This window comes from Mauremys reevesii, linkage group 2 (assembly GCF_016161935.1).
Source record: "Mauremys reevesii isolate NIE-2019 linkage group 2, ASM1616193v1, whole genome shotgun sequence".
In the NCBI taxonomy this organism is placed as follows: domain Eukaryota; kingdom Metazoa; phylum Chordata; order Testudines; family Geoemydidae; genus Mauremys; species Mauremys reevesii.
Window position 1 is genome coordinate 197,108,192 of NC_052624.1, and position 12,660 is coordinate 197,120,851.

At 40.2% G+C, this 12,660-nt stretch overlaps 1 protein-coding gene across 13 annotated transcripts in view; it reads right to left on the reverse strand.

Moving 5' to 3' along the window:
* LDLRAD4 (low density lipoprotein receptor class A domain containing 4) overlaps positions 1-12,660 on the reverse strand; it is a 234,892-nt gene that overhangs the window by 4,330 nt on the left and 217,902 nt on the right. For all 13 annotated transcript variants that reach the window (XM_039525321.1, XM_039525329.1, XM_039525328.1 and 10 more), the window contains one exon: positions 10,337-10,491. In XM_039525321.1, the coding sequence (XP_039381255.1) occupies positions 10,337-10,491 (155 nt within the window). The remainder of the gene's footprint in view (positions 1-10,336; positions 10,492-12,660) is intronic.

Below are 12,660 nucleotides of genomic sequence, written 5' to 3' on the forward strand. Positions count from 1 at the left end.
GCAGATTTCCTACATTAATTAAACATTTTAGTTTAAAATGTAGTGCTTAATTTACTTACATGCTTTGCTGCATCAGGGACTGAGATGCCATAAAAGTTGTTTGGGATTTTTCCCTCACTCTAAAAAGAAAATCTTACCTCCATTATGAAAGAGGTATGTGTTTGGCCAAAGACAGTTCTGGCTGCACAGGTATCTGACACCAAGTTAGATCTTTTCAGCCACTTTGCCATCCTTGAAATTATTTCACTTATCAAAGGGAACATGTTAAAGAAGTTTTTCCTTATACTCTCCTTGCCCCCATACTTGTGGATTTCACCTGACAGCCAGCAGATGAAGAGTACGGGCAAGTTTTCACTCTCAGCTACTGGCTGCCAGCCAGAGAACTCCCTTATCTCCTTTCTTGGAATCTGAAGTTGCACCAATTAAAATAAGATAAACATTTTATAGTATTGTATTGTAGTCTCTCTCTCGCTATTTCTCTATCAGTGAATACACTGAAATATAGTAATTCAATACTAAAAAAAATAAAAAATCAATCTATGGCTCTTAACTTATTTTCACTCATCAGCTGATCACTAGGTATAAACACAACAATAACTACTTTCCCTTACTGAATAATTCACAAGTTATTTTTTTTAAATAAGGGAGTTGTGATTTTTATACTTAAATAAAGCTGCTAGTACCTCTCAGCCCTGGCACCAGCTCCTGCCACTCCACCAGCGAAGACCAAGCTCCATGTTGCTGGCCAGGGGTGGGAAGTTTGCCTCCAGAGGGACTGCCTCCTGGGTCAGTTCTTTTCCCATGTGTTGCTAGGCTGGGTTATGGCATTTGTGACACTTAGGATGTTGTGGGGTTTTGAATATTCTAACTGAAGGGATGCTGGTCAATGATGTTTTTAAAAGATGTGGTTTCTACATTAACGATGATGCTACCAAGGGCCAAGGCATGGCTGGGAGCATATGGGATCTGGCTCCCTTAAGTTTTTCTCTCTAGTGTGGTAGATGATGGGCATTGCCGAATTGGGCTCCAAGATCTATAATTAGATAGAACAATCTCATGTATTGAGCCCTACATTTGATTCTTTTCAAACAGCGTTAGATTTTGGGATGGAAGAGGATGTGTCTCTTCATGATAAATTAATAATTAAAAATATTAGAAGTAAAAACCTTAGTGTTCCAGCTAGGTCTTCTCATGGGCATATTCCTGCTTTTGGTAATAATTTATGGAGAGAAGCTTTAGATTTAGGTCTTGAAATAATAATGGCAGTTGATAAAGTTTATTGTATTCACACTAAAAGGTCTAAAAGTAAAGATAATAGTCAAGGTTTAGAGCTTGTGATATTGGATATGCTTCATACAATAATTTCCTTGTTTTGTATTTCACAAAAAGATTTATCAGGCAGGTGACTTTTCAAGGCCATTTTTACATATTTTGTTTCCTGATGCCTCCAAAGTCACCCAGCTTCCTCAGTTTACAGTCAACACATCAACAAATTGGGGGGTGGGGGGGAAGGAAAAGGAATTTGTTGGAAGAGGTGCAATGGCTTCAATATTTTTTAATTAAATCAAGGTAAATTAGAAGCACAAAATTATGAATAATAAAAATTCAGAGACTACAATGAGGCAAAAACATCTGACTGGCTCCACATTTCAAAAAGGAATATTTCTAATGAGACTGAAGAAAAGCTCCCTTTCAACTGATCGACATTCTCAACCAATTGCATCAAATCCTCTGTCGCTTTGGGAACTTCTCAATGATTTTTGTTTCTGTTTTATTCGTGGGGTTTTTGTTAGTTTGTTTGCCATTTATTACAGGGACTACAGAAATTCTATATTTACTCTGGGTTTGCTTCTATATCATTTAAATAGATTATCCCCCTATCCCACCTCCCATTTTTAAGTTTCAGGCCTGATCTGTCTGAGACACTCTCTTTTTGTCATGCACTATGGGTGTTTACAATATTACGCAGCAAGTCTGACAGACAACCAGAATGAGAACCCTGATCTTAGTTCAGTACTGTACTATCTCATGGCTTATCGTCACTACCCTTGGATGCCAGTGAAAGTTTGTTCCATCGACTATAACCAACATTAAGGCTGTTCCCTTACATGACATGAGGGCACTGGGAGGGACTTGCCTCCATTAGCAAAGAGCGTGGGAGAGAGAAATGGGAGTTTAAATTAGGAGAAGGAACCCAAGCAAAAAGGTCTAAGGCTGGAAACCCCACCATTACCCCAAAGTCCAGAGCAATGTTCCCAGTAGAATATACTTTGAAAATGTTATGTTAGCATGCTTACAGTAGATAGGCATATCATACACACAGACAACAGTGAACACTGATAAGTCAAAGCACTCTCCTTTCTTTCTGAAACTAAGCCTGTTTATACTGTGCACCTTACAACGGCGTGGCTGTGCCACTGCAGCTGCGCCACTGTATGGTGCGCTGTGTGGTCACTCTTTGACACCAGGAGAGAGCTCTCCTGGAGACAAAATAAAACCACCCCAACGAGCAGCAGTAGCTTCGGTGCCGGGATAGCGTCTCCTACCACTGAAGCGCTGTCCATACCGGCACTTTTTGTCATTAAAACTTTTGTCATTCGGGGGGGTGTTTTTCACACCCTTGAGTGACAAAAGTTTTAACAACGGAAGTACAGTTTAGAGATGGCCTGAGACTACTGTTCCTTCCTCCCACCCAAAACTGTGCAGCCACACTTTTTGCAGATGACATTTTTCTGCATGTAGTTTTTAATTTTGACCCTAGGTGGCAGTAACAGGTTGGAGTTAGAGCCTCAGTCTTCTGACTGTTTTTAGGATTAGCCAACACACACTAGCTCTCTCCACAATCTATTTCTTCTTTGGAGGCACAGACTGTCATATTTCTTAATGATCGCCAACACTTCCCCTTTAGAACATAAGCAAAGCAAAACTGTTGTATGCCCCAATAGAACAAGCAAACATTACAGCAAGATTTCTCTCTCCCTTAGAAATCCTATTTCCTGAGTGCAAGCACAGTGATGGTGTTCTGCACAAGGCTGTGCAATGACAAAGAGACAGGGTACTGGGATGGTAAGGGGAGAATTAATCAGGGAAAGAACTGCATTTATACTTGTCTTCTGACTAGCTACAGCTAGCAGAAATAATGACTATGAATACACTTAAAGCTTTTACATCCTTGGACTTCACTGTACATTACTGTACAAGCATTAGCTAACCTTCAAGTCGTCCCTTAAGGTGAGTGAATATTATTATCCTCACTTTGCATCTGAAGAATAAGAAATGACTTCCTCAAGGCCCCTCATTGAATCAGTGGCAGATTAGAATCCTGGAGTTCCTTGCTGCTTGTCCCTGGACTATGCTGCCCCCATTAAAGGAGATGCTGTGCCTTTATTAGCTATGCTTCAAACAATAATGGCCAGAACACTCCAATAAACGAGTAACTTTTTAAACAAAATGTTGTGGCTTTATGTTTACTTGTATCACAAAATCACCAAACAATTTCTCCTAACTGGCTATCTCTGCTTAATTAATTAATATATTTTAATTAATTAATAATTGGAGATATACTAATCTCCTAGAACTGGAAGGGACCTTGAAAGGTCATCAAGTCCAGCCCCCTGCCTTCACTAGCAGGACCAATTTTTGCCCCAGTTCCCTAAGTGGCCCCCTCAAGGACTGAACTCACAACCCTGGGTTTAGCAGGCCAATGCTCAAACCACTGAGCTATCCCTCCCCCGTTAGCAGCTCATGGGCTAGAGCCCTCTTTCGGACAGTGGGACTGGAGGAGGTGGCATATAAGACCCAATTCCTCCCACCTTACAGATGAGGGAGAAAGGCAACTCAGCCCAATTCAAATCAGTGTCCCTTCTTGGAGTATATCTTGAGGAGAAGCAGAGATGAGCCAATGCCCCGGCACTCCAGCAGCAATCAGAGAGCAAAGGCAATACAAGTCCAATCCCTCCTGACAACTTTGGGATACTGCAAACTGCAAGGCCAACGCTGCACACAAGAGTTAATAAAGAGGGCAATGAGGGTGAACTACATTGCTATGCTCTGGTGATAAAGTTATACTGTTGGCACTTATTTCTTGCGGCTGTTATCTGGGAACTTATTCCCACTGGGTTTCTTTTATTTCTGAAGTTAAAATAATGAAAGGAAAAATAGGTAATACTGGGCTGCCAGCAGTGGATAGAACTAGTAATGCTAATGCAATAAGAAAAGGAAATACAATTTAAAAGGGATCATTCGAAGCCAAAGTTTGACATCGCCAAACCAATCCCTGGAGTTTTCATATTATTTAACAGTTTCTTTTGTTGTTGTCATCATCGTTTCACGCAGGCCAGGACTGCTGTTTGTTGCTTTTCTCCTGAATTGGCTGTTCCAGCTAAATTCAGGAAGAGCACAGTACTTTCACAATTGCTTTCCTGGAACAGTATCTCAGAGTACCAGATAGGCATTATCAATATACATACTAATGAAAGCTGACTGGCTCTAACAGCTCTGCCTCCCACAGACATTGGAAGCAGGGATGCTGGGGCCAATCATTTGCCAGTGTCTTGCATGACGCATGTCTCCTGTGGCATTCTGCAGGGGATTTTTTGCTGCCAGGAGTGGGCCTGGGGCAGTGAAAGTGTTCAGAACTCTTTCAACATCCATTTTAGATCAGTGGTGCAGAGAAAGAGAGAGAGAGAAATCAACATTGGAATGTCAGAAGTTTGCAAAATGTCCTCTGACATGTCGTTTTCAAAATCAGCTTTCTCCCCATGTCCCCACTGACAATGCTGCTTATTCCACTATGGGTTAACCACCAGAGAGGAACATTTATATTTAGTTCCTGGCCTTGCAGATAGGAGAGTAGGGTTGCCACCCTGAGCCAGTGTCTCTGGTTACATTCTCATGGAATCATTTTGATTTACCAAGAAGGCTGAAATTTCAATTCTCACAGGACATCGATCCACAATTCTCTGTTCCATAATTTAGATCCAAAAAGACATCGGCTTCACCGTAGGCTGGTGTACCCCTAAAAGGCCACCGTACAGCTGTGTTCTGAGAACCCCCGTACTGCTGATAGAAGCAGTCAGCAGCACATGAGATGTTACAGAGTATGAAGCTGGCTGATGGCACTCTGCTAGCAAACAGCATTGGGCCTGCCCCTGGCTGCGTGAGCACTAGTTTCCTTCCCACAGGATGGTACATATTATATAACATTTGCCTTCCCACTCACCTTTGATTTTGAATCCAAGCACTGCTTATCCCACTATTGGTTGACCAGCAGGGGGAAACATTTACTATTTTGTTAATCATAATGTCTGTACAATTAAGTACTACCTTGCCATTTTAGGTCACCTGTACAATACAAATCCAACCATGTCAGGGAGCCCATTTACAGCCTGGCTGTCCCTTAACACAGTATAACCCTGCAGCATAGGTGAGACCTAACTCTGTCCCTAAAATCATATGAAAGTTTGGGTTATTTCCATTATGATTTGAAGTCATGGTTAGGTTCCATCTACACTGAAGAACAGTGTTTTTAGCAGATAGCAGGATTGGTTATGTAGTAGATCCTTAAACATCTGCCTGAGGCAAAATTGCTATGGAAAAATCATTTAATAATAATTAGAGACATACCTATCTCCTAGAACTGGAAGGGACCTTGAAAGGTCATCTAGTCCAGCCCCCTGCCTTCATTAGCAGGACCAATTTTTGCCCCAGATCCCTAAGTGGCCCCCTCAAAGATTGAACAACACAACCCTGGGTTTAGCAGGCCAATGCTCAAACCACTGAGCTATCCCTCCTGCCCCATGTATCTGTGGGTCTGATTTAGATACATGTGATGTTTTCAGCACATTAAACAAGACAATTTAAACATTAAGGAGAGTAGAGGAAAAGCTGGAGAAGAGTAAGACAAAAGGAAAGCAGAGAATTGATGGGTACACCGGACAGCGCATTTCACCCAGAACACTGAGACAGTCAGTTATCAGCATTTTTTTTTTTTTAAAGAGCCAGTGACATTTTCCAGGATTAGTCCCTTTTTGTCCTTTGAAAAGCTGGGCTGTCAGTTTTGACAACCCTTGTGATCTTATTGTAAATTTTGTGATATTTGGTGTTATTTTTAATGCTCAACTTCATGAATCAAGAGATTGTATGAGAATTCCAATTTAAAAAATAAGTACGTTTCTGGCCCTCAAGTTTGCAAAGAAAATCTTGAAAATGTGAAGCAAGTGCATTCTCTCTGTAAAGACTTCAAAATCAGAAGGCAAATAAAAATAACCCAAATGTATTTTTTTTAAAAAGATCTAATGACTTTTAAGCCAATCTCATGATTTTTAAACACTTGAGGCTGGCAATAATAGAAGGAAGAGTTTTAATCTATTAATTTAAATCGTGGTTTTTTTTTGAAAGACCTGAATAAAAAACATGAGGTATCTGGGTTTCTAGTCTTTGTGGTGTCAGAAACCTGTGTGATCTAGCTACAGTTCAGACATTAGCAGCACCAGGACTGGTTGTGATAAAAGGAGCAAATCTAAGACTTATGCAAATATGAACTCTCATGAAAATACCGTCAGAGCTGTCCAGTGTATAGAATTCAAATTAAAACAAAAGGGGCTAAGATTCTGCCTGCAGTTACATCTGTGCAATCTCAATGAAGTTAATAGGACTGCCTGGATGTAAGGAAGCAACAGCAGAAATTGGACAAAGTTCATTGAAACAGAGAAATGATCAACTGCATAATTTTATTTTTAAAAATCATTCTTCTGTGCAAATACTGAACTGCCACTCTTTTTAGTTACCGCTGCTCAGAAACAGCAAAGGGCTGAACCAGAGTGATGTGCACCTTCTTTAGCAATTAGCAGTCAGTAAGTATTCTAAATCCATTCTCAGTCTGTGCACCTTAATCATTGCTCCCATGACAGAGAACCCAGTTATTATCATCAATTAAAAGAGAACAAGACCTGCAAAATACTTAAAGGGACACTTACAGGTTGAAAACCTATATATAGAATTAAAAAAAAAAATCTGTGCGACTTCTGTTACTTTTCATCATTGAAGCTGTTTGTTTACCTTGTGCATTTCACTCAGTTTAGACAACAAAAACAGACTACTTATTTTCAGTGCTGGTTTACACAATAGTGCATTTTCTGGTTTTCATGAACTGGCACAATCCTTCACTTCCCGGACTGTGAACCTTGCTTATTGTTTTTAACATAACTGTTTCTATTGGAAATTCTTTCCAGTTTTATAGACATGTGCCTAAGGATACGTCTACACTGCAATGTAAGCCCAGGGTTAGTAGAACTCAAGTTAGCAGACCCTGGGTTTGTTAACCTAGTGCTTGAGCATCTACATTCATTTGTAACCCCAGGTCAGGAACTGAAACTCTGGATCCCAACCTGGGGTGCCAGCATTTACACTGCATTATGCTGACCTGTGTCCAACCACCCATATCCCAGATTTCCTAGTGCCCTTCCAAAATATGGCTGCTCTAGCCCTTTGTTTGTGGTGCAGTGTGGAAAACTTAACTGTCCAGAGAACAAAGGAAGTCGGCCCATGGGATTGTGGGATACTTTTGGAGGATTCCTACAGCATGAAGCCAGTGGGGCTGTGTCTACTCTGCAAAGCAACAGGGCTTAAAACCTGGGTCCCAGCTTGACTCAGACCCTCCACCACTGTGGGATCCTTGGACTTTAGGGCCGAGATCTGGGTTAGCGTGATTGCAATGTAGACATACCCCAAATGTTTGCAGGATCAAACCTGGATCTGATCCAAAGCCCACTGAAGTCAAAGGGAGTGTTTCTGTTGACTCAGTGAGCTTTGGATCAGGCTTTAGTTAGGGACCATCCCAGTAGCATCACCTGTGTGCCCTACAAAAATAGCAAAATCATCTGAAGTAAAGTTCTTGGCTGAATAGAAACCCAAATGAACAACAACGATGGCAACCCCATCCCAGAAAGTTTCTTGACTCTTCCCAGCCACTAGCCTGGGATTGTCATTATTTAAAATGGTATCAATCAGAAATGTAGTTGTTATTTTAAAAATGAGTTAAAAATTGTTTCAGGCATGATACCTGCTCCTCTCTTCCCAGTGCCAAATTACATTTTCTTATTTTAAAAAGATGTTTTTCTCTCCATAGTTCCTATGACCAAAGCCCACCCAAACAACAGGGGATATTGACTATAAAAGGTTAATCTTGAAATGGACTATTGTACACATTTGACAGCACTAGGCATTAAAAAAGGGGGGAGAGAAAAAAATATTTCTTAACCTCCTCTAGTTATTTCAGCACTTGTAGCAACTGTAGGTAAACAATCACACTTCTGTCTGAAAAAGTTTAATAAAGTTCACAGAGTCCATTTAAGAAAAATCCTCAAATTAGTCTAAATGATTTCTCCAGACAGTAAGAGGTATGTGAGGGAAAAGTTTTAGGAGCTCTGATTTTGTTTTAACCCAGTTAGAATACAATATTCCGGGGGTACCTTGTGAGAGGGAACATGTCTACAGCATATACTCTCAATAAGACAGTTTCTCTCCTCCTTCTCTTAGATGCAAGAACAAATAGGTCCCCCAGATACCAACAGAATGTAGGTGGTCTGTAAAGATGAACTCCAGGGACTATAAGTTTACCATATTTCAGGACTGTTGTCTTCTCATGACACTAACATCATAACGTGTGTGTTGGCAGGGAATATATTTTGAGATGCTTATAGCATCTGTTGGCCTATGCTATAGGATATAAAATAGCCCACTGAACCAAAAACATCTGCAAAAAAACAAAGAATGCAATTTGTCCTACCAAAGAAGCATTTACTAGGGCCTTACTACATTGTTTTAAAATGACACCATGAGTGAGAGGACCAGGTGGAACAGTGGGTCAATGCTGACTTAGGTCACCTGTTTGATAGTGTCAAGCTTAGTCCCCATTCACATACAAAATCACTCCACAAGTTGAGACAGTGTCTCTCTCCGCTCAGAAGAGGCCCATCACCAGAGCAGCAGGGGCTGGTACTGGTACTGGTGGGGAGTGAGAATGCTGTTAATGTGTCTAACCCTAACCATTGTAATTCATCCATCATTTCCATCAGTACTAACTTCACTCAAAAACATAAAACTGGGACTTTATGCAATTTTTTCCCCTTTGGATCAACTGTATAACCATGTTACAAACAGATGTAAAAAGAAGCAAGTTCTTGGGTGGCTCAGTTGGTTGGAAAGGGGATATACCTCTAGTCACTGGTTTGAAACCAGCCCATTGCAGTAGTGGTTGAAAGTCATCATCATCTGATGGACATTAGATGCTCAATGGCATGTGAAATAAGGTTGTGTTTTCAACCCAGTTCCTGAGGGGGTATGCTGTCTTTATCACAAAAACTATCATCATAAATGACATTCTTACTGCCAACCTGAGCTAAAAGAGTAAGAGCTCAATGGACACAGGTAGCAAGCTCTCCTTTCACCACTAGAGGTGCTCTAGAAAACAGAAGAGAGACATGGGGTTACATGCAGGACCTTGGGTCTAAGTGTCAAATTCCTGGCATAAAATTCTAGCCCCATTGAAGTCAATGTGAGTTTTGCCATTGCCTTTAATGGGCACTGGAAACATGAGGGGCATTAGTAGGGACTGCCTGCCTGCAACATCTCAGGACCCTCGATGCCACAGCTGCATGTACTGCAACATGAAAATGACATTAAACTGAACAAGAGTCCAGAGGAACCACAAAAAGGCAATTACTCAGCTACTGGGCCCCATCAATGTCAGGACTCTCCTCAATTGGGGGATATATAATTTTCCTGACTTAAGACATTTGTTTGATGCCTTTCCACCCTCCAGATGGCAGAGACAAGCCTGGGAGTGGAAGGGAATTAGCTGAGAGAAAAATGTCAGGCTTTTCACATTCTCCCCAGTAGCTGGTAAGGAGCTAAGGCTGCTGCTGCCTCTGCTGTATCTATTCTAAAGATAAACAGGAAATGACAAATCTTCCCAGGTCATCACTTCAACACCTTCCGTAAGGTGAAAATTTACTAAAAAACTGCAGTAGAAGCAGTAATCAGGGCTTTCACATTCTGACACCACCAGACAAATATGAAGCATGAAAAAGCTGCTATATAAAACACAGCAGTGCCTAAAAACAGCTGTGCAGTGAAACTCTAAAATCGGGCACTGTTTTTTTTTCATTAATACACACAATGGCAAAAAACTAACTCATTAACAGAGAATAAGAAAACTGATGCCAGAAGTTTTTCGTGTGGCTGCCTATAATCAGAACTTCATGTATTTTTAAGCTTTGAAAGAGACTAGCATGAATGAGGAGGAGGAGGATGGGATGAAGGAGGTTGGACTTACCGGCTGCAAAGTTTCTTCCTGCCTCCTGTTTTGGCTCTGTCGGTTGATGAAAGAGCGTGTTGAGAGTTTGTAATGGTTCAACAGGCAGATGATCACTATCACCATAACAGTTATCACCACGATTATAATGATTATCTGAACAAACTCCAGTTCAGCTGAAACAATGAAAGGGAGAAAAACCATCAGCCTGGACACAGAACATTTGTTTTCTGCAACAATACTCTGCAAACATTCAGTGTCTCACAACAACTGTCTCAAGCTATTTATTGATGGCCATTTTAAAATGAATTAAAATATCAGTTTTGTCAAGAACTCTGCACCCCAACCAAAATGCAGAAATCACATTTAAGCACTAACAGAGTTTAGGCCATTGGGTAGCTGCAAATCAAAGGTTCAGAGACTTCATGATGCGCTCTCAGTGCAGCCTCCACAAAGGTAATTCTTCCCGAAGAAGACGCAGTCCTTTGGAAAATATAATGATTCCAGTGGGAAAAGCTATTTTATTAACACCTTACAGTGTGAGGACAATCCTGGGCTCTCCAGCAGCAGCAGAGCTGATACTGCAGAGAGAAGAATCAAGACTTTGTTTCCAGTATCTCAGCCATGATAACAATTTGCAGCTGATAGAACATAATTGAAAGAGTTAAAGTCTATGGGGAAAGCCCAGTCTTTAACTTGATCTGCGAACTCAGATAAAAACTACAAACTGCCTGGTCTTCAGTAGGATTTCACCTTGAGTTACTGAGTTCTGGTACCCCAAACTAATGCAAAGTCCAACATGGTTAAAAATGAAAGCCAGCACAGACACGATTGAGGAAATGATGTTATTTACAATGTAAACATTACAAAGTCCGCATTTTGGCAAAAGACTAGCTCGTACCACCAAAAACTTGTTATTTAGAGGCAAAAAGTTCCCCCACTTACACCCATGCAACCCCACTGGCTTTATTGGAGCAGCATGGGTGTGACTAAGGGAAGAATTTGCCCTTAGGAGTTATGCATTTGCTTACATTTCTATGGAAACAGTGTATCACTCACAAGGGATGCTCTAGTCTTCAAAGAGAATGTCTAGTCTATGGGAGGACATCTTTGGCTGCCATGGAGGTAAAAAGGGAAAAGGGCACTTCTGAAAAATGACACCACCTAATTAGATGCCTAAATATGGATTTAGAGCCTAAATTTAGGCTCCTGATTTTAAAAATCTTAGCCAGGCAAAAAAGAAGCTAACAAAGTTAAAAAAGCAGAAATTTAAATGCACTGGGGGAAAAAGAAGGACTTTTTTCCTTTTATATCTTTCTTTTCCAGGGTGATTTTTAAAAGTTGAGTGAAAGGAAGATTGCGATATGTATTCTTCAAAATGTCCTGTATTGCAAATGAAAGCAAACCAAGCTTTTTAGCTTCTAAAATCTCTTCCAAACAAAACCATCACAAACCTTCAGGAAATGCAAAGAGGCAAGCAGATTACAAGGTTATCAGTGCTAGCATGTAGTAATACCTGCTATATCTGCCTGTGCTACAAGGTTTTGTTGCTTGTCAGAAGTTATCAATGAACAAGGGCATACAAACAAAAGTCTAGCAGCTTAATTTCATTGCTAATCACAGTAGGTGTAACTGAAATTATTCCAAGATTAAAAGCTCCTTTAACAATGCAATTACATTTTACATTTATTTTTGCTTTTCAGTTCAGTATAGACCATTCATTAATAACACAATCAACTCCTACACACACTTTCATTCTTCAGTCTTTTATAACCTCCCATTACTCCTGCTAAGAACTCCACATACAACAATCAGTTTGTCAGTTTTTTCTCAGGTCATTGTACTGATAGCTAAAACATCTAAAAGCATGGAACACAGAAATTACGTATGTGTTTTAGGATAAGGTCAATTTGCCTTAGGTCAAAATTGCAGGTTACAAACTTGACACAGAAGACAGTTGCTATACTACAGAATATATAAAGGCTAGATATTTGAGCATCTCCATACCCACAACTTTTTTTTTTTTGCCTATATAATACTTCATTACTGTGGAAACTGTGAGACTGTTGCTAAAGGGCAACGTACAAAACGAGTAATGTTGATTTAGAGACTTTCCTAGAATGTAGAGATCACCGGAATGACATGTTAGTTCTATATCTGTCAAGGGCCAAATTTATCGAGGGCCCAGTATTTCTATGAAAGGGCAGTACTTTCTTTCTCTGAATAAATGTTTCAGGATCTGAATCATTTGAGAGACTTACAAATGAAAAAATACAATCAAAATATATTCACATATAATAAAATCACAGTATATTCTATTACAGCATGTAAACACAAACTCTTTC